We start from the raw sequence: 26,655 nt of genomic DNA, 5'->3' as shown, positions 1-26,655 counted from the left end.
AATAAATCAATACTAATTGTCGCTTAGACAGTAGAAACAGACTCAAACATTTCCTAATCCCATCCATGGCTCATATAATGACCAACAAAACAAAAGAATAAATAAATAAACCATGCCAAATTGCAGAGACATTACCTTGGAAAGCACTTAGACATTTAATGCCTACGAAAAGCAAAGGCGGTTGTATTAAATTATGTGCACTAGCCTCCTTTTATCAAAATTTCTCACTCACTCCTAATACTATATACCTACATGTTAAAAATTCAGTTGTCTCAGGGGAAAAGAAAACTCAATGAGAGAAATTAAATATTAAGGAATAAGATGTCGTCAGGTAAGGTTAAACTTCGGAGGGCCATGAACCACTGAAATACCCATGTGTCGCCCAAAAACCAATTTTTGCCCCCATTGAGAACCCACGCACTAAATTAACTATAAAAATACCTGTAATTTTCACTCTAATAAGGTAAAAGCTGAATCTGTTTTTTTCCTCCATATACAGGAACAGTTTTGGAAAAGCTTGAATACACTAACCATACGAATAAGGTTAAAATGTTATTTTGATAGTCCCTTTCACTGAAAACAAAATATAACTGATTGTTATTAATCAGACCTGTATAAGAGGAACAGCCTAATGTTTTCCTTCCCAATACATTACGATCTACACAATAAACTTGTCACTATTTTTATGTAGATTAAAAGAGCATAAAGGTGTTATTTCCTAAGCAAATTGACCAGATGTAAATTTCATCCCACTCTGATAAAGCCTTAACAATAACTACACAGAGAGAGAGAGAGAGAGAGAGAGAGAGAAGAAGAAGAAGAAGAAGAAAAAAAGGACGAATAGTAAATTCAAAGAATTGTTAATTTAAGTCAACTGAAAGTGTTAAGCAAATATCAGACAAAAATGCTGAATCAGATTTGGACCAATCTTTGTGGGAAGGAAATCTGAGAATAAACTGCCATAAGGAAATGCCCAACTCCAAAACTGTGGAGCTTAAATTTCCCAAGATAATTCGGGCGTTTCGGGAAGTGGAACTTGTCACCTATATTCAATACGGGAAATACAGTTTAAAGTTATTATTACAGGTAACGGACCATTTATCCAGCTTCCAGAAAACCGGTGGGCTTTTTTTGACAATGTGCAAGTGCGGATTACAGCAATCATGAATCATAGCAATCAATCGCACATCAGTTTCAGTAAGACAGCTGTTGTGTACACTTACACTTGCCCCTCTACATTTATGTGATTATTTGTCCCAATTCATTATAATTTTCATTTAATACCATGTCTAAAAGGAAACATTTTGTGCTCAGTATATTGAAGTAGAGCTACTTATGAAACTCGATAAAGGTGCTTCACAGTGCAGCATTTGAGTGAGGAGTATGGTGTTGGTACGTCTACTATCTATGATATCAAGAAACAGATACTTAAATTCTATGGTGACAGCAATGTGCCTAAATTAATGAACAAACAAAAAACTTTACACCAGTCGAAGAGTGTAAACATGGACAGTGTTGCTTAAACAGATCGACCCAAGATAAACTTTTTCACGAGGAATTAAATTTGACAACTCCATGTGAATATTCACCTGGATGGTTCAACAGATTTAAACAAATGCTTCTGCAGACCACGATGATGCAGAGGCGTATTTAGATGAATTTGCCAAGTTGGTTTCTGATGAGGGATTGTCAGCTGAACAGGCATACAATGCAGATGAAACGTCTTTATTCTGGTATTACATACCAAGGAAATCGTATGCAACACACCAGATGAGTCAGCACCAGCAGGGTATAAGGATTCCAGGGAATGACTTATGATTCTTGCATGTTTCAATGCAGCTGGCACCCACAAATGTGAATTACTCACTGTTGGAAAGTCAGAATCCTAGGGCATTTAAGGGAGTCAGGGTGTTTCCTGTGATTTATAAGGCAAATAAGCAAGCTTGGATTACAACACAGATCTTCACTGATTGGTTTCTAAAGAACTTTGTGCCTGTTTGTTTGTTTGTTTGTTATTTGGTTTTTAGGAGCATTAGCAACTAAGGCCATATTGCTCCAGCTTCGTGCCTGATGCCAGGGATCATTGTAAATCTGTGGGACCACCTGATGACTGCAAAATTATTTTAGTGCTTGATAATTGTTCTGCACACCCTCCTGCTGAAGTTCTAGTGAAGGACAATGTATGTGCTGTTTACTTGCATCCCAATTGTACTTTGCTAATCCAGCCTTTAGACCAAGACATTCTTTATGCGTTCCAGTGCAGGTACAGGGATAAAAAATTTCAGAAAGCATTTAATGTTAAAGATGCATTTTGGAGTGCAGCAAAGTCCTGGGACAATGTACCCAAGACTACTCTGATAAACAGCTGGCATAAACTATGGCCATCTAACTTATTTCTTGACGGTGATGAACATGATTTCTGTGGTTTTTGTATGTCTGATGAGGAAGAAATAGTGAAGAATTTATTGAAATATGCAAAAGGTTTGTCATGTGAAATAGCCAAGTCACTTTATGAAGGGACTGTACAAGAGTGTATAAACATTGATGGTGATGCTCCAGTTGTGCTCCAACTCACTGATAGTGAAATTGTAGATATGGTAATGAATGCTAATAAGAATAAATCAGATGAGAGTGATGATGACGATGGTGATGACAGTGCACTGAAAGAAGAAGAAGAGAAAGTGTTTATAGATAGGTGCATCAGCCTGACTGAGGAACTGATTCGGAGAATGGAGCAAAAGAGCTTCATCAGTGAGCAGCACATAATGTGGATGTATAAAATACAAGAGGTTTTCATTAAAGAAAAACCAAAGCATATGATCTCAGGCTGAGCCTCAACCTTCAATACCTGTGCTTCTTCTCTTCCTGTACCTGTCACCCCAGATGTTGAATTGTCTTCAGATGAAGATTAGTGGATTAATATTGATTAAACAGACCCTGCTTTAGAAGTGTATTAATTTGTATCTGTTAAATACAATTTCTTTCTTTACTTTTCATTGTTTATTTTATATTTTAAGTATATATTAAGCCTTGGTCCAGAAAACCGGAAAATCCAGGAATCAGGGTCAACTCTGGCCCCAAGCTTGCCAGATAAATGGTCCAGTACCTGTATTATTATTATTATTATTATATATATTTTTTACATTAGCATATATGCATAATACATCTATTGTCCTCACCATGTCCATCCGTCCGTCCACATTTAATAACTCAATTCCCAGTGGAATGGGTTTTTCATGAATTTTCATATTTGGACATTTTAAAAAGATTTGTTTGAGCCAGTGCAAATTTCACTAAAATTGGACCAATAGAAATCCAACACAATTCTTTTTTCCACAATCCTCATGTAGCAACTTAATTCCCAGTGGATGGATTTTCATGAAATTTTATATTGGTCCTTGTAGAAATATTTGTCAAGCCATCCTAAATTCATTAAAATCAGAAAATTATTTATTTATAATTTTTTTTTTTCATACATACACAGAAGCTATGCATATATCATACATTATAGCTGAAGCACTGGATATTACGTTGGTTGTCATGCAATGGTTTGTTAACAAACCATTGCATGTTTGTTAACAGGAGAGATTGTTAACAGTCTCCTGTTTAGTGACAAATGGGCCTGGAGTACTGGGGTCCATAGTTTAACAAATAGATATTTATTGTATACCCAGTATAAAATGAAATATAAGTACAATTTCAGTTCAGTAGCTACTGAACTGAAATTGTACTTATATTTCATTTTATACTGGGTATACAATAAATATCTATTTGTTAGTCTCCTGTTTGTTAACAGGAGAGATTGCTTCTACAGGGATGGGATACACTTAAATAGAAAGGGTGCAAGAATATTTGCTGATGCTATGGAGGCAGTGTTAGGTGGGACGGAAAACTGCTAGCTTGGGGGGAGACAAAGACCAATAGATTGACAGTAGCCACTGGCAGAGGTGAAAGAGATTCTTGCACTGCTTCTATTAGAATGAGCAGAAGCCTGAAAAACAAGATGCATGGTATTTCAGAGACTGCTGGGAGCCATTGCGGTACAAGTAAACACATGGGTTGTGTTAGGGTAGCTAAGAATAGAAACAGGTGCAGGTATACTTGCGTGTACACCAATGCTAGGAGTTTAGTAAATAAATTTGATGAATTTGAGGTATTGCTCAAAACATCAAAGGCAGATATTGTTGGGATATCAGAGACGTGGTGTCACACAGATATAAGGGATGCAGAACTGCAATTTGGGGAGTACAATGTCTACAGAAAGGATAGACAGGATAGGAAGGGGGGAGGGGTTATGCTATTAGTTAAGAAACACATAAAAACCAAGGAAGTGAAGCCAGTCGACATCGCTGGACAGTGCAGTGTTGAGTCAGTTTGGTGTGACATAAGCATTGGGAGATCAAAATTGAGAGTAGGAGTGTGCTATAGGCCTAATGACTCTCATGAGTATAATAAGGAACTGTACAGGGAAATAGAGTGGGCCAGTAAATCAGAGAGTCTTATAATGGGAGATTTTAATTTCCCAGATATTGACTGGAATTTGGGGGCTGGTTACTCACACACTAGCAGGGCTTTTGTGGATTTATTGGATGATTGTTTTCTACATCAGCATGTTCGGGAGGCAACTAGAGGGAGTAATACTCTTGATTTGATTATCAGCAGTGATTCTTCATGCATTAAGAATCTGCAGATAAATGAACCACTAGGTGGCAGTGATCACAGTGTGCTGAAGTGGGATTTACTGAAAGAGATAACTACCATTAGGGGTAAAGGGAAGGGTTATTGCTTCCGTAAAGGCTACTACGATGGACTGAGACAGTATTTAAATTCTATACAGTGGGACCAACTGATGATGTTACCAACAGCAAATTCAAAACGGGAAGCATTCAAAGAACTTATGTTGGAAGCTACTAGGCTTACATACCAACTAAGAAATATTGTTCAAGGTTTACGCCAAAATGGATGTCAGATGAACTAATGAGACATATGGCAGAGAAGAAAAATGCATGGGATACTTACAAATTAACACATGACACAGAAGCCTATGATAGATACAAGTTGATATGCAACCAAGTTACAAAGGAGGTTAGGCAAGCGAAGGCAGATTACGAGAAATCCTTGGCAAGGGATGCAAAGAAAAACAGCAAAGAGTTCTTTACTTATGTAAACTCTAGAAGGAAGGGGATGAATCAGATTGGTCCACTTGATATTGATGGGTCAACTGTTGATGATCCTGCTCAGGTAGCTAACAAACTAAATGAATATTTTGCATCGACATTCACACATGAGGAGTTATTCAGCAAGGGGAATGCCAGAGGTGTATTCAACTCTAGCAGTAAGCTACAGAATCTTGAAATAACTGGGAGTAAAGTGGAGGAGAAACTGTTGAAGATAAACACAAGAAAGGCACCCGGGGTGGATGGGATCTATCCAGTTATATTAAAGGAGGCAGCAAAGGAAGTAAGCAAACCCTTAGCCATAATTATGAGAGCTTCCTTGGACTCAGGGGAGGTACCCATAGACTGGAAATGTGCAAATGTGATCCCAATTCACAAAGGAGGATCAAAGGCTGACACAAGTAATTATAGACCTGTGAGCTTAACTTCTGTTCCAGGAAAATTAATGGAGGCACTGGTTAAAGAAGCACTGCAGGATCATTTAGACAAGACTTCAGTTATAGCTCAGACACAGCATGGTTTTGTTAAGGGGAAGTCTTGCCTGACCAACTTGATTGGATACTATGATGCAGTCACAAAAGAACTGGATGCAGGGAATAACTTTGATATTATATACTTGGATCTTAGAAAGGCTTTTGATACTGTTGCACATGGAAGACTGCTACACAAATTGGAGCAGTGTGACATTGGAGGCAAATTGCTGCTATGGATAAAGGGGTGGCTGAGGGGGAGAAGACAGAGAGTGGTAATCAATGGACACTGCTCATCGTGGACTAATGTTATTAGTGGAGTCCCTCAGGGCTCAGTGTTGGGTCCATTATTGTTTTCTGTATTTATAAATGATATTGATGATGGTATATCAAGCTTAATGTCCAAGTTTGCAGATGATACAAAGGTTGGCAGGGTTGTCAAGGACACTACTGACACTATGCTGCTGCAACAGGATCTGGAAAGGTTGAGCAGATGGGCTGAGAGGTGGCAAATGAAGTTTAACATTGACAAATGTAAAGTACTACACATGGGAAACAGCAACCCCAGAGCAACATATCAACTCTGTGGTACTACACTGACAGTGGTAGAGAATGAAAGGGACTTGGGGGGTGATTGTGCAGGCAGATATGAAGTTCTCTGAGCAGTGCAGACGGGCTGCAAGAATAGCTCATGGAATATTGTCAATGACATACAGGAATTTTTCCAGCAGGGATAAGGAGGTGATTATTCCATTGTATAAGGCAATGGTCAGGCCACACCTAGAGTACTGTATACAGGTCTGGAGGCCTCATTTCAAGAAGGATGTAGAGCTGCTGGAACGAGTACAGAGAAGGGCAACAAGATTAGTGAATGGAACAAAGGGGTGCTCTTACGAAGAAAGGCTTAAGTTTTGCAAATTACAGTGTCTGGAGACTAGGCACCAGCGAGGTGATCTGATAGAGGTGTATAATATGATTTTCCCAGTGATTCCAACCTGGAACAGGTTGGAATCACTGGGAAAATCCTTAGATGGATAGAAGGATGGCTTCAGGGCAGGAGGCAGAGGGTTGTGATAAATGGCTATTCCTCAGATTGGGTTGATGTAAGAAGTGGGGTTCCCCAAGAATCAGTATTAGGACCACTGTTGTTTTTAATTTTCATAAACGACATTGATGAAGGGATAGAGGGCGTGATGTCTAAATTTGCAGATGATGTTAAAATTGGGAGAGTAGTTAATGATCGCTGTCAAGCTGAGCTTCTTCAGAGAGACCTAGATAGACTTCAGGAATGGTCAGAAAAATGGCAGCTGTGCTTTAATCCAACAAAGTGTAAGGTATTACACCTGGGAAACAGTAATCCCAAAAAAACTTATTCAATTGGTGGAGTTCAACTAAAGCCAGTACTGGAGGAAAGGGACTTGGGTGTTACGATACGGTCAGACATGAAATTCTCTGAGCATTGTAAACAGGTTGCAAGGAAGGCCCATGGTGTCCTATCAATGATCTATCGAACTTTTGCAAGTAGAGATAGGGACGTGATAATCCCATTATATAAGGCTTATGTTAGACCACACTTGGAATACTGTGTTCAAGTATGGAGACCGCACCTGAAGAAAGACATCGAGCTTCTTGAAAGGGTGCAAAGAAGGGTAACTCGCCTGGTGAGATCGGCAAAAGGGCGTCCTTATGAAGAAAGACTTCGAATATGTGGGTTGCAGAGTTTGGAAACTAGACACCTTAGAGGAGATTTGATTGAGGTGTTTAAGGCTCTGAGAGGCATCAGTAAAATGAATGAGGACAAAATTTTCAAGATTATAAATGATGCTAGAACTAGGGGACATAAATTCAAGTTACGGGGGGAAATGTTTAGATTGGATTGCAGGAAGTTCTATTTTAGCCAGCGAGTTATAAATTACTGGAATAAGTTGCCTTCATGGGTGGTAGAGGCCGACAGTTTGGGGAAATTCAAAGGTCATCTGGATAGTACTTTCGGGTAAGGGAAGCACATAGGATGATAGGTTTAATTTCCTTTTTATTTATTTTTTATTTTATTAATTATTATTATTTAGTTATTTATTTTTATTTTTTTGTTTTTATCATTGTTTTGTTCGGATTTATTTTTTTAATTTTTTTTTTATTATTTTTTTTTTTTGGCTGGTGCAGCATAAGCCATAGGCTTTCTTGCACCATGCGGCCGTTACTAATACTAATACTAATAAAGCCTTGAATGGTTTAAGCATGCTCAATGCTGATGGGATTCTTCCTCTAGCTCAGAAAAATCACCTGAGAGGGCATAAATTCAAATTGAGGAAAGACAGATGTAGGATAGACGTGCGGAAATTTGCCTTTAGCCAGCGGGTGGTTGGTTGGTGGAACAGACTGCCATCCCTTGTGGTGGAGGTTGATAGCCTAAATAAGTTTAAGGCTCAACTGGACAGGTACTTTGAACGAACAGAGGGGTGAAGTGGAAGTGGGTTTTTTTCTTTTTTTTTTTTTTTTTTGGCTGATGCTGCATAAGCTTGCTTTCTTGCATCAAATGCCTTTACTAATGCTAAATGCTAAATGGTTGGAGGAATGAATGAGTGGATGTGCAGAAACAAAAATTTCCGAGTTCACACAAAGTCAAGCGCATGTTACAAATCATCATTACTATGATTTATAATGTGTGCCTGAAATGCAATGCATTTCATTAACTAACTTTTCATTTAGTTCATTTTCATTAACTAAAATTTCATTTAGTACATTAACTAACTTGTCAATACTAGTAAACACAAATTTGACTAAAATCAAGAAAAAAATTAACTTTCTGTAAAACCACGAGAATATTATATTATAAACCACTCTGGTTTTTTAAATCAGGGTGGCTTGTAAGCTATTCTAGACTACTCCCCCTTCTCTAGTATTATTCTGGATATATATTCACTCACTACTGGTCTTGGGGGCTGTAGATGACATTAGCCAAAAATCAAAGGGTCCAAAGCTAGTTCCTGACAAATTTGCTTAAAAATCTATGTATCTCCTGTCTATTCGAATGTAAACCACAATGATAAACTTTTCACGTCCAATTTTGAAATGTTTATATATTCTGTACTGGTCAAAGTAAAGGTATTATAGTTAGCCGAGTGCACAGCGTTTGTTCTTCAGTTTTATTATATATGAGATATGGCAATAAAGTTCCTGGACTGGTGCAATAAAAAGAACACAAAATGGTTTTATTTTTATTCAAAGTAATCACCATCTGAATATTGCACTTATTACACTACTCTAAATAAAAGTTTCTGAAAAGAGTCTGCGAAAGTAACCGAAGAGATCACGTTCAGTTTGGAAGTTGTTTTCCTTTATGTCCTCAATATCCTGAAATCTCTTTTCTTTGAGGGCAGTTCTCACTTTGGGAAAGAGGAATAAGTCTATTGGTGCTAGATCAGGAGAGTATGGTGGACACTGATTTATAGAATGCCATGTTTCCTCAGAAATGTCTTCACAACACATAAGGAATGGACAGGAGCATTTTCATGCAACAAGAACAACTGCCTTTCTCTTGAAATTGTGGCCTCACCAAGGAAATGTGCTTCAATAGTCTTTGAAGAACCTGTACTTAGAACACAGCATTGGCTCTCTTCCTTTCAGGTACAAATTCCTAGAGAATCCCTTGAGCGAATTTCTTGAGAATTCACACTGTTTGTCAAAAAACATGATCTGCATTTTCTTGATCCTGGACTTCTGTAAACAAAACTTTTTTGGCCTTGGTGATGATTCTGAAGTCCACTGCATGCTCTGACACTTCATCTCTGGGTCGTACCAAAACACACCTCAGATGAAAATACAGTCGAAGAAATTAGGATTGCCCTGAAAAGTTTGGTTGAGTCCCTGCATGATGATACTCTTTGTTGCTTCAGCTTATCAGCGAGGCTGTGCAGCATAAATTTTGCACAGACTTTCCTTTTCCTCTAAACTTTCATGCAGAATTTGGCAAATCATCTCCCTATTCACACCAAACTCATCAGCCATCATTCTGACAGTTACAGTGATTGCTTGCCACAGCTTCCCCAACTTTTGCAACTCTGTCCCCATTTCAAGAGGGTGACGAATGCCCCACTTCTTGTGTCATCGTGAACATCCTCACATCCATCCTTGAACTGCTTGTATCATTCAAACACATTGGCACCATTAATGATGAAACTTAAGGTTTCATCATCATAAACAGTTTTTAACATTTCATACACTTGTGTTACAGATTTTCCCAGTTTAAAGAAAAATTTGATATTCATTCATTGCTCCATTGCAAAATAATGACACGGAACATTATGCTACTAATGAAACTGGTTGTCACTTGCAAACTGTCAGCCTACTGGACAATCTACTGGAGGAAGTGTGAACATTACTTCAGCAGCACCAGTCCAGGAACTTTATTGCCACACCTCATATATCCTATGTAATTATACTAACAGAAGTAGTTTACCTTATTATCCTCTGAGACTGTAGCAGCAGTAGTAGTAGTAGTAGTAGTAGTAGTGGCAGCAGCAGTACAACCAGGTTTTACGGTTTCACAAGCAACACATTTGGTACATTCTGCTGTATTATTTATTACACACGTGGGACAAGTCCAACTTCCAACTGGTGGCTTAAATCTGTCTCCAAAGCCAAAACCTTAATGGGGGAAGAGAGAAAGAGTTACCACAACTTAGTTATAATGGTAATGCATTATCTCACAACCACAAAACTGCTGTGTTAAATATATTAAAAATGTTAAATAAATAAAAAAAAAAAAAAAGAAAGAAAAATAAATCGCTTAACTGAAAATAATATAAACTTATATTTTTCATATAATTCATCTTAATAGTTATGCAAAACAAATATGACAACAAAATATTAATGTACAGCTTTAATGAATGAAATTCAGTATGACAGCCATACATAAATATAAAATCAAAAATAGTGGTAAATAAACAAATTATGATCTTCATAAAAAAGGTGAACCTCTGTTTTGCTGATTCATTAAATATAAAGCCCTTTCAATGATAAAAATCATTAAGAACCAGGATAGCAGTCTTTGGTGCCATCCTCAGGTGACACACAGTAAACTCCCATCCATCTTGTAACATCCATACCACTTACGTTAAAACTTTTTTTTATGTTTATATTGCATTTTTTAAGGCCCCAAGAAAAACCATAACCCAGATATACTCTCCCCCTGCCAAAACTTTTTGGTTTTGGGAAAGGAACAATAGACTAAATTCTAAGAATTGTTTATGGTGTAGCTTGCTAATTCCATTCCCTGTTTTGAGAAGGTAGAAGCGCCACTCTTTACAACTTAGTGTTTAGCCATTTATCATAGTGAATGTTGCATGTGTGTCTGTTTAACATGACATCAATAAATTACACTGACAGCATTATTATTATGTTAATAATACATTTATAAATAAATTTTCTGTTTATACTCCGGCATGACAACCAAGTCAGTAGAGTTTACAATAAATCGTCAATACAAATATTTATCGTATTTAGTAGTCACGGGCTTGAACCCCGGTCCACTCAAGGAACACACATTAGGCACTCTCGCTCATGACCACTCGGCTATGTCAGGCCATCATATTGATAACACCCAAGATTTGTTTAGTTTAAACAGAAAGACAGAGTGCCAAAAGAGCAAGCCTAGTACATTCAGCATGCAGGTTTTCAACTTATAAATGCATGGCACAATGCTGATATTTCTCCTGTAGTACTGATGTTGCTTTTAATATTGCAAAAGAATTATTTTCCACATTCCTGCAAGATGCTGATATTTTTCCTGTAGTATTGATGCTGCTTTTAACATTGCAGCATTATTTTTCACATTTCTGCTAATTGTATTTTTTTGTGAAGGTAGTTTAAACAGAAAGACAGAGTGCCAAAAGAGCAAGCCTAGTACATTCAGCATGCAGGTTTTCAACTTATAAATGCATGGCACGATGCTGATATTTCTCCTGTAGTACTGATGTTGCTTTTAATATTGCAGAAGAATTATTTTCCACATTCCTGCTAATTGTATATTTTTTGTGCAAGATGCTGATATTTTTCCTGTAGTATTGATGCTGCTTTTAACATTGCAGAAGCATTATTTTTCACATTTCTGCTAATTGTATTTTTTTGTGAAGGTAATTGCAATGCCAAACCTAGCAGTAATTTTTTTTTTTTTTTTTTTTAAATTAACAGTGTTGTTTCCTGTTCGATCAGACCAGGATGAGCTGAACTTGCATAATTCAGCAGAAACACATGGGATTTGATGAAATAAAGGTGAAAATGTGAAAGAATGTTCCTTTAAAATGAAAGTATGAGTTGTGAAATATTTTAAAATGACTCTTCATCCCTGTAACATTCTAGAAATTGAAATTATATCTAAAAAATATATAAATCAAAGTTCAAATAATCTGTTGCGTAAATTAAGGGTTTAATCATTATTTATAAATTCTCAAGAGAATATTCTCCATTCACATAACTATCCTCCATATAAACTTGTGGCCGTCTTTATATAAGCTGAAATACTGTTGTAGTTAAGGGTGCACAGCTTGCACAAGATTCTGGTAATGCTTTAAATTATACTTAGGTTTTCACCCTACTCTCCAGTAGTAGGAGTAGTGGCATGTGATGCAAGAAAGTAAGTGTATGAGATTATGCAGCATCGGCCAAAAAAAAAAAAAAAAAAAAAAAAAATTACAAAACAATCCCCTCTAAATACCGTATTTCCCCATGTATACGATGCACCCTTTTTCGAAAAATTTCGGGTCTAAAAACTGGGTGTGTCTTATACAATGGTTGTAAAATTTTTTACTTGCATTTCCCGCTTGTTGTCTTTGCGCTCATTGTTTCGCACTTGTTACCGGTATATTAGGTTAAGTTTTGTCACGTTCTGCCCAGAAAACAGAATGTGACAGAAATGGCTCAGAAAAGATTTCTACAATGCTGAATTCAGTTAAAAGTGATCCAGTTTGCAAAAGTGAATGGAAATCGTACTGCTGAATGTAAGTTTGGTCCTCCTCCAACTGAGAAAACAATCCGAGACTGGCTATGGGAAGAAGAAACCCTACTGAAAACGCCACAGCAGAAGGCGGCCATGAGAGGCAAGTCAGCAAAATGGCCTGATTTAGAGAGGGAATTGAAGAGCAAAGGGCAATTGGAATTCCTGTGTCCACAAAGATGGTTCAGCATGAAGCAAGAAGAATTGTTGATGAAAAAGAATTTACTGATTTAAAAGGAGGACACAATTGGTGCTTCAGGTTCATGAAACGGAATGGACTAAGCACGCGTACACGCACCAGACTTGCCCAAAAGATGCCTGAAAGCTATGAGCAGAAGGTCCTTGAATTTCATCATTTTGTCATTCAATGTCGGAAGACACATCAGTTTGAGTTGGGACAGATTGCAAATATGGACGAAGTCCCCCCCCCCTTCAATTTGATGTCCCAAGTAACAGAACTGTTGATAAGAAGGGGGTGAAAACCGTAACTGTGAAGACAAGTGGACATGAAAAGAGCCATTATACAGCTGTTCTAGCTTGTTGTGCCGACGGAACCAAGCTGCCTCCTATGCTGATTTTCAAGCGCAAAACAATGCCAAAAGAAGATATTCCTCGAGGAGTGATTGTCCACGTTCATGACAAGGGTTGGATGGAATGAAGATCTGGTTTGAGAAAGTTTAGAGCAGGAGACCAGGTGGGCTCTTACGCAAACCTGCCATATTGGTGCTTGTTCAGTTCAGGGCACACATAACAAAAAACACAAAGAAGATTGCTGCAGAGCAAAAAACAAAACTTGCAGTCATAACTGGAGGCTTGACATCCCAGCTCCAACCACTTGATGTCGGCATTAACAAACCCATCAAAGCTGCCATGAGAGACGAATGGAACCAATGGATGAAGTCTTCTGGGGACAATTTGACACAAGCAGGAAGAGTGAAGAAACCAACTATAGGAGAAGTTTGTACCTGGGTGAAAAGTTCCTGGGATAATATCAAGATTGAGATTGTTTTCAAGTCATTTAAGAAGGATGGCATTTCAAATGCCATAGATGGAACTGAGGACGAGGCAATATATGAAGACAGTGATTCGACATCAGATATAGATGAGGACAAGCTAATGGATGGGAGTTTTGACAGTGATGAGGAATTACATGAATTTTATGATGAATAAAACTTGAGTTCAATAACTTTATGTAATACAATTTTTTTTTCAAATTTCGGGTCCCAAAATTAAGGTGCGTCTTATACATGGGGAAATAAAGTATTTGTCCAGTTCCTCCTTAAATTTATTTAACCTATCGACTTCCACGACAGATGGAAGTTTGTTCCAGCAATTTGGCTAAAGGCAAATTTCCACACATCTATTCTACATCTGTCCTTCCTCAATTTCAATTTATGCCCCCTTAGGTTTGTAATCTGAACAAGTGGAAGAATCCCATCAGAATTCAGCGTGCTCAACCCATTCAAGGCCTTATATACCTCAATCAGATCACCTCGCAGGTGCCTAGTCTTCAGCCACTGCAATTTGCAGAACTTAAGACTCTCCTGGTAAGGGGATCCCTTTATTCCCCTCACCAATCTTGTTGCCCTTCTCTGTACAGGCTCAAGCAAATCTACATCCTTCCTAAAATGAGGCCTCCAGATCTGCACGCAGTACTCAAGGCATGGCCTGACCATTGCCTTATACACAGAGACAATCATCTCCTTTTCCCTGCTAGCAAAATCCCTGTATATCATTGACAACACCCCATGACCTGCCCTGGCAGCCTGTCTGCATTGCTCAGAAAACTTCATATCTGACTGCACAATTACTCCCAGGTCTTTTTAATTTTTTACCACCTTAAGTGTAGTACCACACAGTTGGTACTACAGTTTTCCTACTCTGCTATATAAATCTGCATTACTTTTTTTTCCTTTTTTTTTTTTTTTTTTTTTTGTCATTAGCTCATACTACACTTTTTTTAGCACATTAAAGGACCTTTCATCTCTCTCTTTCTCTTTAACCTAGCAGTGGTGGCAACTCAATTGCAGAAAATTTGTGTGGGTCACTAGACACGTGACCAACTTTATTTTAAATTTATGGAAAAAGATTTGGGTTTTATTTGACAATACCAATTTTCATCCCTTCCTAACATATTTCAATACTTATCACATATAACTTTATTTTTTAATAAAAAAATAAAATATTTAAAAAAAAGAAATGCTCTCAAGAAAATGCTTTAGAGATGAAATATAAACATAAATTTATCGAACTCTTCCATTTTCCCAGTTTAAAAGACCGTTAAGCTCTCAAAATTTTAAATGTTTACATGCACATATTTTTTATTGTGTGCACACAAATACTATTAGAAAATTAAAAATTTACATATTATATACAGTAGACTCTCGATTTTATGGGATAGATGGTAAAAAACAAATCCTGGATAATAGATTTCCCGGTTAATCCAAAAATACAGAAGTCCCCGACATACATAAGGGATATGTTCCAGGACTTCTTACTTCGTAGAGTTTTACGTAACTCGGATATGACTAGTAACACACTGCAACTATATTATTATTGACAAATTTGAATTCAGCGCAATACTTGTTAATGTTTCACCATTTCCATACATTCTTATTAGTTTAATTTTCTGATCCAAATCGATCGCTTTCCCTTTCTTGATAGATGTACTAGTACCGCTGTCACTTATTCTCTTAGTTGGCACCACGGTAATGGTCAAAATGAAATTTTCTGTAAAGAACTTCACAAGGTTAAGACGAAAACTCACTATTATCACCCCACGCGAGCGCACATTTTACTAAAGCACATTTCTGGAGGTCAACAAAAAAACAATTTGCACTTTTTGTTTTTATTGGACGTTTCTGTTAGCACAATCTATTATAAACAGGTAGTAAACTCGATCTTATTACATTGGAGGTGGTAGACGACTTTCATCAACCGGTGAAATACCACCACTTTGCTTATTGGAGGCTTGAAGTGGCAAAACCCATGTTTAGTCTCTAGAGCAAAGTTTCCGCCCCCCCATACTTCTTCAACCCTTGCACGGTACTATGTACTATAGGTTTTGATATCTTTCGTGTTTCTGATATCTTTCATAAAAAAAAAAAAAAAAAAAAATTGAGATAAAACCAATAACTGGAATTCTGTGGTTTTTTGTGTTATTATTAGCATTAGTAGAGGCATATGATGCAAGAAAGCAAGCTTATGCAGCATCAGCCAAAAAAAAAAAAAAAACGCTCCCGTTTCACCCTTCCATTTGTTCCAAATACCTGTGCATCTCAGCCTTAAATTTATTTAGGCTATCAACTTCCACAACATAGGATGAAAGTCTGTTCCACCAACTAACTACCCGCTGGCTAAAGGCAAACTTCTGCACATCTATCCTACAACTGTCTTTCCTCAATCTAAATTTATGCCCTCTCAGGTGATTATTCTGAGCAAGAGGAAGAATCCCATCAGCATTTCGAATGCTCAAACCATTCAAGGCTTTATACACCTCAATCAGATCATCTTGCGGGTGCCTAGTCTCCAGACTCTGTAATTTGTAAAACTTAAGCATTTCTTTGTAAGAGCAACCCTTTGTTTCATTCACTAATCTTGATGCACTTCTCTGTACTCGTTCCAACAGCTCTACATCCTTCTTAAAATGAGGCCTCCAGACCTGTATACAGTACTCAAGGTACAGTACCTGACCACTGCCTCATACAAGGGGATAATCACCTCCTTATCCCTGCTAAAAAAAATTCCTGTATATCATTGACAAGACACCATGAGCTACTCTTGCAGACCGCCTACATTGCTCAGAAAACTTTATATCTGCCTGCACAATTACCTCCAGGTCCTTTTCATTCTCTACCACTGTCAGTGTAGTACCACACAGTTGATATGTTACTCTGGGGTTACTGCTTCCCATATGTAGTACTTTACATTTGTCAATGTTAAACTTCATTTGTCACCTCTCAGCCCATCTGCTCAACTTTTCTAGATCCTGTTGCACCAGCGTACTGTCATTAACAACCCTGCCAACCTTCGTATCGTCTGCAAACTTGGACATTAAGCTTGATATACCATCATCAATATCACTTATAAATACAGAAAACAACAATGGACCCAACACTGAACCCCGAGGGACTCCATTAGCAACATTAGTCCACAATGAGCAGTGTCAATTGATTACCACTCTGTCTTCTTCCACTCAACCATCCCTTTATCCATAGCAGCAGTTTGCCTCCAATGCCACACTGCTCCAATGTGTCCAGCAGTCTTCCATGTGCAACAGTATCAAAAGCCTTTCTAAGATCCAAATATATGATATCAAAGTTATTCCCTGCATCCACTTCCTTTGTAACCACATCATAGTATCCAATCAAATTGGTCAGGCAAGACTTTCCCTTAACAAAACCATGCTGTGTCCGAGCTATAACTGAAGTCTTGTCTAGATGATCCTGCAGTGCTTCTTTAACCAGTGCCTCCATTAATTTTCCTGGAACAGAAGTTAAACTCACAGGTCTATAATTACTTGTGTCAGCCTTTAATCCTCCTTTGTGAATTGGGGTCACATTTGCACATTTCCAGTCTATGGGTACCTCCCCTGAGTGCAAGGAAGTTCTCACAATTATGGCTAAGGGTTTGCTTACTTCCTTTTCTGCCTCCTTTAATATAACTGGATAGATCCCCGTCCACCTCGGGTGCCTTTTTTATGTTTATCTTAAAAAATTTCTCTCCCACTTTCCTCTCAGTTATTACAAAATTTCTAGCTCACTAACAGAGTTTAATTCACCTCTGGCATTCCCCTCCCTGATTAACTCCTCATGTGTGAATGTAGATGCTAAATACTCATTTAGTTTGTTAGCCACCTGAGCATAATCATCAACAGTTGAACCATCAATATCTAGTGGACCAATCTGATTCATTCCTTTTCTTCTAGAGTTTACATAGGTAAAGAACTCTTTGCTGTTTTTCTTTGCATCCTTTGCCAAAGATTTCTCATAATCTGCCTTTGCCTGCCTAATCTCCTTTGTGACTTGGTTACAGACCAGCTTATATCATAGGCTTCCATGTCACCCATTAATTTATATGTATCCCATGCATTTTTCTTCTCTGCCACATGTCTCATTAGTTTATCTGACATCCATTTAGGCCTTAACGCTGAACAATATTTCTTAGTTGAAATGGAAAGCCTAGTAGCTTCCACGATAAAGTCTTTGAATGCCTCCCAATTTGAATTTGCTGTTGGTAACATCATCAGTTGGTCCCACCGTATATTATTTAAATACTGTCTCAGACCACCTACTACGCCTTTACGAAAGCAAAAACCCTTCCCTTTGCCCCTGGTGGTAGTTACCTCTTTGAGTAAATCCCACTTTAGCACACTGTTATCACTGCCACCTAGTGGTTCCTTTATCTGCAGATTCTTAATGCACGAAGAATCACTACTGATAATCAGATCAAGAGTATCACTACCTCTAGTTGCGTCCCGAACATGCTGATGTAGAAAACAATCATCAAATAAATCCACAAAAGCCTTGCTAGTGTGTGAGTGACCAACCCACAAATTCCAGTCAATATCCAGGAAATTAAAATTCCCCATTATAAGACTCTCTGATTTACTGGCCCACTCTATTTCCCTGTACAGTTTCTTATTATACTCATCAGAGTCATTAGGCCTATAGCACACTCCTACTCTCAATTTTGATCTCCCAATGCTTATGTCACACCAAACTGACTTGACACTGCACTGTCAAGCGATTTCGACAGACTTCACTTTCTTGGATTCTATGTGTTTCTTAACTAATAGCATAACCCCGTCTCCCTTCCTATCCTGTCCATCCTTCCTGTACACATTGCACTCCACAATTTCCAGTTCTGCATTCCTTATATCTGTGTGACACCACGTCTCTGATATCCAAACAATATCTGCTTTTGAAGTTTTGAGCAATACCTCAAATTCATCAAATTTATTTACCAAACTCCTAGCATTGGTGTACATGTAAGTATACATGCACCTGTTTCTATTTTTAGCTACCCTAATGCAACCCGTGTGTTTACTTGTACCGCAATGACTTTCGGCAGTCTCTGAAATACCCTGCATCTTGTTTTTCAGGCTGCTGCTCATTCCAATAGAAGCAGTGCAAGAATGACTCTCACCTCTGCCAGTGGCTACTGTTAATCTATTAGTCCTTGTATCTCCCCCCCCCCCCAAGCCAGCAGTTTTCCGACCCGCCTAACACTGCCTCGATAGCATCACCAAATTTTCTTGCACCCTTTCTATTTAAGTGTATCCCATCCCTGTAGAAGCAGTCTCTCCTGTTAACAAGTACAGACCAGGCTGAAAAAAATTCTACCCCTTGAGCCCTGCACAATCTTTCCAGAGCTGAATTGATCGAAAAGGCTCTCATCATATACTCTCTCCTATCGTGTCTGGGCAGAATTGTAGACACTTTCAAATTCAACCCTAATTCACGGCTTTTTTTCAACAGTGACCTGTAATTGTTAAGTAATTCCGCCGGTCTCCTATTCTTAATATCATTAGTGCCAACATGTACAACAATATCACCTTTTGTTCCCTTTTGTGTGTGTCCTCTTCACTGAAATCTTCAGTCATATAAAAAAAAAACCATAAATAATTGTAAGAATCTTCTCCTTTTCCCCTATTTTTTTGCTTGTTACTCCAATCTCACTTGTGCAATTTGTGTGTGCAGTGATCGTTGTTATTGATTACTGATTATTATTTTTTTGTTGTTTTAAATTTTACAATCCTAAAAATAAAATAAAAAAAAATTGAGTAAAAACAAATTTATGTAAATCCGTAGTTGCGTAAGTCGGAGACCCACTGCATCGAAAAATGTTCAGCAACCTACGTAAAAAATATGGTGATAGATAAAAAAAAAAAAAAAAAAAAACTTACTAAGCACTACTCGTGTGTCCAATACGACGATGCTTCCCTTTATTTTTTGCGATGTCGATTTTAAATCTAATAGTTTCCCTTTATTTTTTATAATGTCGCGTATGGTTTGGTCACCAACATTATAATGGTTCATTAGAGATTTAACGGATGCACCATTTTTAAACTTTTGAATAATTTAAAGTCTTTGTTTAACTGAAAGTGCCACTTTTGCATTTACCCATCATTTTTGTGATTTCTAAACAAACAAATAAACAAAACAAAAAAAAATAAAATAAAATAAATAAATAATAATAATAAAAATATTTACTATAAAAAAAATTGACATCCCTGACATAAATAACGAAACAAAATTTGTCTTTTTGTGGTGCGATGGAACACAACAATCGATGCAACGCACTAAACACTTGGTCTCTCTTTTTTTTGAGTGGTGGGTGTGAAGACAGCTTGGTTGCAAGATAATAGGCACATTAATCTCCCAATGACGACTTATAACACCGCTTCTTTTAGTTTATTTATGACTTGCAAAACCTCTGTTTATACCTATTCTAGTTATTACTTGAATTTTATGATTTCTGGTTGATTTTTTTTTTTTTTTTTATTTGGAGTCTTGAAGTGTCCTGGTTAATCCGATCCTGGTAAATTGAGAGTCTGCTGTATATGTTTGTTACTATTATTCACTTCTATTTTCCCATAAAGTAGCAGCCATCTTGAAAGTATATATTGGGTTTTGTGCTTTTTTTTTTTTTTTTTTTTTTAATTACTATCTGAAAACAACAAATCTCTCAAAACCAAACAGTGAGAGGATAAAATCAATAAAACCAAGTATTAAATTATAAACAAATATGTAATTTAAAACTTTGTTGCAGGTCATCTGTCACAAAGTTTTGACCTTTCAAACTCAATTACCCTGTAAAAATTCACTTTGGAGATGACTGCATTAAATGTTTGGCTATGTTCATTAGGAAGGTAGAAAAACTTTTAGACTTTTAATCATTAATTAAGAGTCAATGCTGGGTCACCTCAGGTGACCCACCACCACTGTTGGATAAACCTTGAAGTGGGGCATATGCTCTTTTATCATTCAACATTCCATCTTTAATTATCCCCACAGAACTCTACTAGACAACCCTCCCAGCCAATTAATCAGTTTATAATTATTTTAGCTGTACTGTCCCTGTATCTATACTCTTGGTTACTGTGATATCTGCTATTTTGATCTCATATTGATGTAGTCCTACTGTTAATTTCATTTTTTTTTGCCTTGTAATCATCTCATGTTGAAGGTATCTACCATCCAAATGACATATTTAGCACTGTGTGTGTGTGTGTGTGTGTGTGTGTGTGTGTGTGTGTGTGTGTGTGTGTGTGTGTGTGTGTGTGTGTGTGTGTGTGTGTGTGTGTGTGTGTGTGTGTGTGTTCTGGTTTCCTGACAAGTACAGTGGGGATCTCATTTATTCCGGCAATGTCCTAAAAAGAATGTTTGGACTGCTTTATCCTATCAGGACAAAATGTGTATACCTATAAAATTATGTGGGCAAAATACTGATAAAGAAAACCCAAAAGGAATAAACACCTACTTGGCAAAGGTTTTTCCTTCTCACTTTCCTTTTCAGATTCTTTTGTTTCAGGTTGTTCTGATGATAATGAAGCATCACTACTGCTTTCAGATTCAAGATCCACAGTAATCTTTTCCTTGGTATTATAAGAAGGAACACTACTTTTGTTTTGTGAATTTCCAAGAACATCCATTACACTGCCACCTATGATAAGTTCACTTGTAGGCTTTAGACCAAATCCAAGGGAATTCTTTTCTGAGCTACTACTGATGTGATATGTTATCGACTGGGAGGAGGCTAAAATAAAATGAGAAATATATGAAAGTCACAAAACATACACACAATTTTTTATAAGAATTTTTACAAAGAATGTAACAGCGTAAAATATTATGTTATTAATTAATGGTTTATGGACCAGGGACACTGCTAAAATAAAGCAGAAAGAACCCAATGACCATAATGGATACATAAGTTTGTAGGTAGAGAATGATAAAGGGCTAACAGAACGGAAATTTAATTACAGAGGACAAGGGACAGAAGATAATAAGAAGTACTTAATGCTGTCTTATGATTTCAGTACCGTCTTCTGGTGCCAGTCACTGAAATCAAAGGAAGAAACGGCAAGTAAGGCCTCTGTTTCTGACATGAAATATACGCAGCACGTGGTACATACGAAACACCAGTACTGAAGATAAGGGTTAAAATTTAAATTGAAATCATAAGGCTAGTGTATATTTCATGGCTGACCCGGCAGAGGCAAAATGTAAAGATTAAAATGAAGTAGGAACACTTACTGAGGTCGAGTACGTATATGACTGAAGAGAAGATCTGTACTGCAGTGGAGAGTAATAAAAAGTTTCAAATAATTCTGACCTTACATTAAATTAAAATTACGAATGTATAATGGGGGTAGGTATTAAACACACGAAGTAGTACATCCCAGGATAGAAAGGAATAACAAGCTTGCAAAGTAACGGTAAACAGTTACTAAACTTTGTTTAGACGAGAAAAGTGTTTTACAGCAGAAAAGGAGCATCTCAATTTTGCGCAGAATTTTGACTCTATTATGTTTATAACATAATCGAGTTTTTGACTAGAATTTCACCTGGTACTCAGAAGGTGCACTGTTGCCATACATAGCCACCATCCTTTCACAAATGGCCATTGGCCTTTCCTTCTTTGGTGAGAAACTTGATGACTGAATGATGTTCCAATTTCAGCAAATCCATAATTTGATACAGGTGTCTTTCTTTCTGTTATAGTAGCACAACTTAAAAACATAGTGGGATCAAAATTAGTATGATTCAAATTGAGATATGTAGGAACATGATAAATCATTAATCATTGAAATATAACTATGGGAAGTACCTTAGATGTATAATTTATTGGACACCCCTTGTATATGTAACATTTTAAAACTTAGTGATATGTATGACTTTCCCAAAGTCTTGCCATGATTTATAAGAAATAAGTAAAGCTTTAATGTTTATATTGAAATACCTAATTTTTCTTAAAATTACAGAAATAATAAAAATAAAAGGGGTTCTAAAACAGTGGATGAAAACTTACCCCAAAAATTAGGAGGAAGAGTGTCGTTCAAATAACCGTATGCATTTAAAACTTATTGTTTTTTTATCATCACTAACTTAAGAGTTAAAAAAAAAAAAAAAAAAAAATACAACGTGCATTATCAGTTAGTGTAAAGAGATATGAGATGTATTTAAAAAAGCTTGGGAATTAAATTAATATTCAGGAAATGATAAGCTTAATGGCTATTTGATATATCTCCTTTTGAGCTTGATATTGTAAACACTGATCCAATGCAAATTGTAGCATGTAATTTGCGTATTGGTCTGGCCATAATCTTAAGATTCTTTAAAGATAGCGAATTTAAGAGCGTGGTCAGACCAATACGGAAATTACACACTATACTGAACAATCGCTCAGTAATTTCTTCTTTTGCAACACAAATGACTTGGTATACATTTCTTGCAGTGATTTCCACTCATCTTACCCCAAGGATTCACGTGGTTTCTGCTCATTGTCTGTGTAAAACAGCATGTGCAGCAGTGTCAGAATTGGCCTTCCATGCCATTAATGGAAAACATGCATTTTTATTTAAAGAAGCTAAAATACTTAGTGTCCAACGTAATTATAAGAGCCTATTAATTTCAGAAACTGTCGAAATTTAATTACATGAGAATTCTATTAATGTTTGTCGTCCATATCTAATCTCGGATTCCAAGTCTTTTGTGCAAATGGGCAAAGACAAATAATCTCTCTATTTAAGATTCAAGTGCACACACTCCGTAATTTCCATTCCTGCGATCACAACACATGGTCGAAAAGCACTGCCTACTTCAGGAAGGAAAACTGTTTTTCAAAATTTATGTTTAACTTTAATCATTTTGCATTAATCTTTTATTCGTTTTAATTTCTGGAGAGTATCATATTGAGGTAAATTTCTCTTATTCTTCTACAAATATTTCTTAAATTTTACACCCTTGTTTTTTAATGTAGGTGTAAATTCTGCAGTTTTGACCTTTCATACTCAATTACTCTGTAAAAATTCAACTTTGGAGGTGACTGCAGTAAACACTTGTCTATGTTTGTTAGGAAGATTTCAGACTTTTAATCACTAATTAAGAGTTAACATTGGGTCACAAGTGACCTACCACCACTGTTGGGTAAACCTCCAAGTGGGGCACATGCTTTTTTATAATTATAAAAAAGGATATTATAAATGCCCCAGTAATCTGTCTTTTCCATTATTTCTAAATATCTGTTTTAATTTGTTTGAGAGAGGAATTTTTGAAAGTGACTGATGACAGCGGTACAGGCACTCCCCGACTTATGTAAGAGTTGCGCTCCGCGGAAATCTGTGTAAGTCTAATCTTACGTTAAGTCGGAATTTCCCTAAACACTTATGCAGCACTCACAACTATGCTTGCTGAATTTGATTGAAGCAAAAAAGAAATGTTTGAACATGTAATATATAGAATATTATTTATTCCTTTTTTTTTTTTTTTATCTCATGCATAGGAAAAATTACCAGAATTTCAAAATTATAAAATTACAAAAAAAAAAAAAAAATGGGAGGGGACAGGCATAGTGTCAGTCAATAAGTCTTACCTTTCGAGCATCACTGCCAGAATCAACGTCTCCAGCAGATAAGTACACTGCTGCAGAGGTTGAGGACTGTGGAAATTTAGAAGGGGTTTTTTTGCCAACACATCACAAAATTTCTCTGCTGATTGGGGTTTGCCGTACTTATCCTTAATATCTTCATAAATACTTGTTGCTTTTGCTTGAATGGTCATTAGACTCAGGAGCATTCGCTTCTGAAACTGATTTTCCATCCATATTATTAATAGCCTCTCCATCTTCTATATCGCACCCGAATGCAGTTTTGCGATCACTGGATCTTAAAAGTGTTGATCCTTTAACACATTCTTTTATAGGCCCACTGTCCTTTGAAGTAGCACTCACTGCTTAAGCAGCGAGACTTAATTCCCATTCTATTGCAAACTTTGTCTCGCTTCTTAGTTCTTAATCATTTTCATCTTCATTTCTAAATCAATTTTCTTTGGTTTACTAGCAGTGCCATCACTTGCAATTTCCACTGGTTAGTTTATGTTTCTTATATGACTGAAAATTTCAGTGAAGATGAACACATTTCACCATAGGGTGATTCCATGTCAAGTGGCCTAATTGTGAAGATGGTCCCAGCTCGACCATCTTCAATTTTGTTAAAATTTGGTGTAGATGTTTAAACAGGTTTCCAAAAGAAGCTGTGCAAAAATTCAGTTCAAAATATACTATGTTTGAGGCACCAGCACCTTTTTTTGTGGAGGTCACTTGTGTTATGCAGAGCAAATCACAAAAATTTTTCAAAGTTTTGAATTTTGCTGTAGTGCCCTGAAACTTGGTATACCTAGTTAACTTTTGATAGAGAATGCAAAACTTTTGGTGTCCAGGCTCAAAAACCTTCACATTTTTTAAAATGCGGTCTAAAACTGGCACCAAAAATTTGTTGCGATAAATTTAAGCAAGACTTTTGAAAGTCATAACTTTGAAGTAAAAACCTTTTGTACCTTCTTCTTTGGGCATTCCATTTTACATCTGCATGAATTCAGCCTAACTAAATATGAGCTCTTATACTTGTTTGCTGGCTGGGATATATTCCTTTAAAGATACTCAAAATTTTGACCTATCTTTAAGGGCAAATATCTTAATGTGGGACACCTTCAATTCTCTTGTTTTTGCCACCAATGGAAAGAGCAGGATTTAAGCAACAAGAATCATGGTTTTTCAGTTTTGTGTCTTGCTACTTAACAACTAAAAATGGCCTTAAACATTTTATATTTTCCACATGATATTTACATACTTATTTGATGGTGAAGTTTCACATCTCAATAAGGACAGAACTATTGCATTTACAAGAGTTAAATTTTCTGCAATTACTCTGCCTTTTGGTTTAAGGAGAAAAGGATATATATTGCCAATGCATAAAAAGATCTGTATTTTTTACAATGGGGGTGCAAATGCCAAGAAAAATTGCATGGGTTTCTTTAGTGTAAGTTCCCAAGCCTGAAAAGTGGTCTTTATTCAGGATTCCAAGCATAAAGATGATGTTCTATTGGTTTCTATGCTTTAAAGAAGTTATAACTGCAACAAAATTTATTTAAAACACAATACAATTTGAAATAAGCAAGTGAGTGTTTAGATATTGAATCACTGCTTCGTAATGAACTGGAATTTTTCATTGATGGTTGATATTACTACTTCAGGCAAGCTATATTGTCATCCCATTGTTGTTGTTTTTGGAGCTGGAAGACTGGCAATAATTTGTTGTTCAGGAAACCAGCAGACATCTTGTCTAGCAGGCAAGTGAAATGAGCGAGCTGCTCCATGAGGATGCATGAAATTTACTTTACTTGCTCAGACAGCTTTTTTCCCCAGATATGGCAATGATTTATTCTTCTGCTTTAAGTTTTCTAGCTTTCTTCACCATTCTTTCTGAGACACTAAACTCTTCCATTGTTTTCTTTATGGACCAACTAAGTGCAGCTAGTGTTAATATTTGAAGTTTTTCTGAATGACTTGATGCCATCAACTTTTCTTTCAATTCTTTCAGCAGCTCATGTAATCTAAACAATTTTGACCCTGACGACTTGCACTTGGCTTCAAACCAACAATACATGCAATTTTACTGACAATTACATCTTGTACTTGACTTGCCTTCCTTTTGGCATAGCCTTGTGAGTCTCTCTTAGCTTTTTTTCTTTTTAGCTTTTTAACTTTTTTTCACCATATGATTTTTCTTCTGGAAAGGATTACAACATGAATGCTGCAAAAATTCAAATTTTGTCAAAAGCAAAGCTTCATGATGTAGACAAATTGTCTTCTTCACCCAGTTTTAATCCACAACGTGGAGCTATTAGCTGTTGTTCTTCAACTTCTTTAAATAATTTTAACCCAGTTTTGCATGTATAGGATAGCACCTGACATTTAGAATTATCCACATGACTGATGGTGCACGAGTCCAGCT

The 26,655-nt window shown here is 36.8% G+C and overlaps 1 protein-coding gene across 2 annotated transcripts in view; it reads right to left on the bottom strand.

Moving 5' to 3' along the window:
* LOC150087490 (uncharacterized) overlaps positions 1–26,655 on the bottom strand; it is a 259,633-nt gene that overhangs the window by 63,431 nt on the left and 169,547 nt on the right. For both annotated transcript variants that reach the window (XM_090371210.1, XM_090371211.1), the window contains 2 exons: positions 21,126–21,401; positions 10,107–10,294 (listed from right to left, as the gene is read on the bottom strand). In XM_090371210.1, coding sequence (XP_090227336.1) covers positions 10,107–10,294; positions 21,126–21,401 — 464 coding nt within the window. The remainder of the gene's footprint in view (positions 1–10,106; positions 10,295–21,125; positions 21,402–26,655) is intronic.

Source organism: Mastigoproctus giganteus, chromosome 4 (genome assembly GCF_048544385.1).
Source record: "Mastigoproctus giganteus isolate SK-2022 chromosome 4, ASM4854438v1, whole genome shotgun sequence".
Lineage (NCBI taxonomy): Eukaryota > Metazoa > Arthropoda > Arachnida > Uropygi > Thelyphonidae > Mastigoproctus > Mastigoproctus giganteus.
The sequence above is the reverse complement of the archived record's forward strand: the minus strand, read 5'-3'. Positions and strand labels throughout refer to the sequence as shown.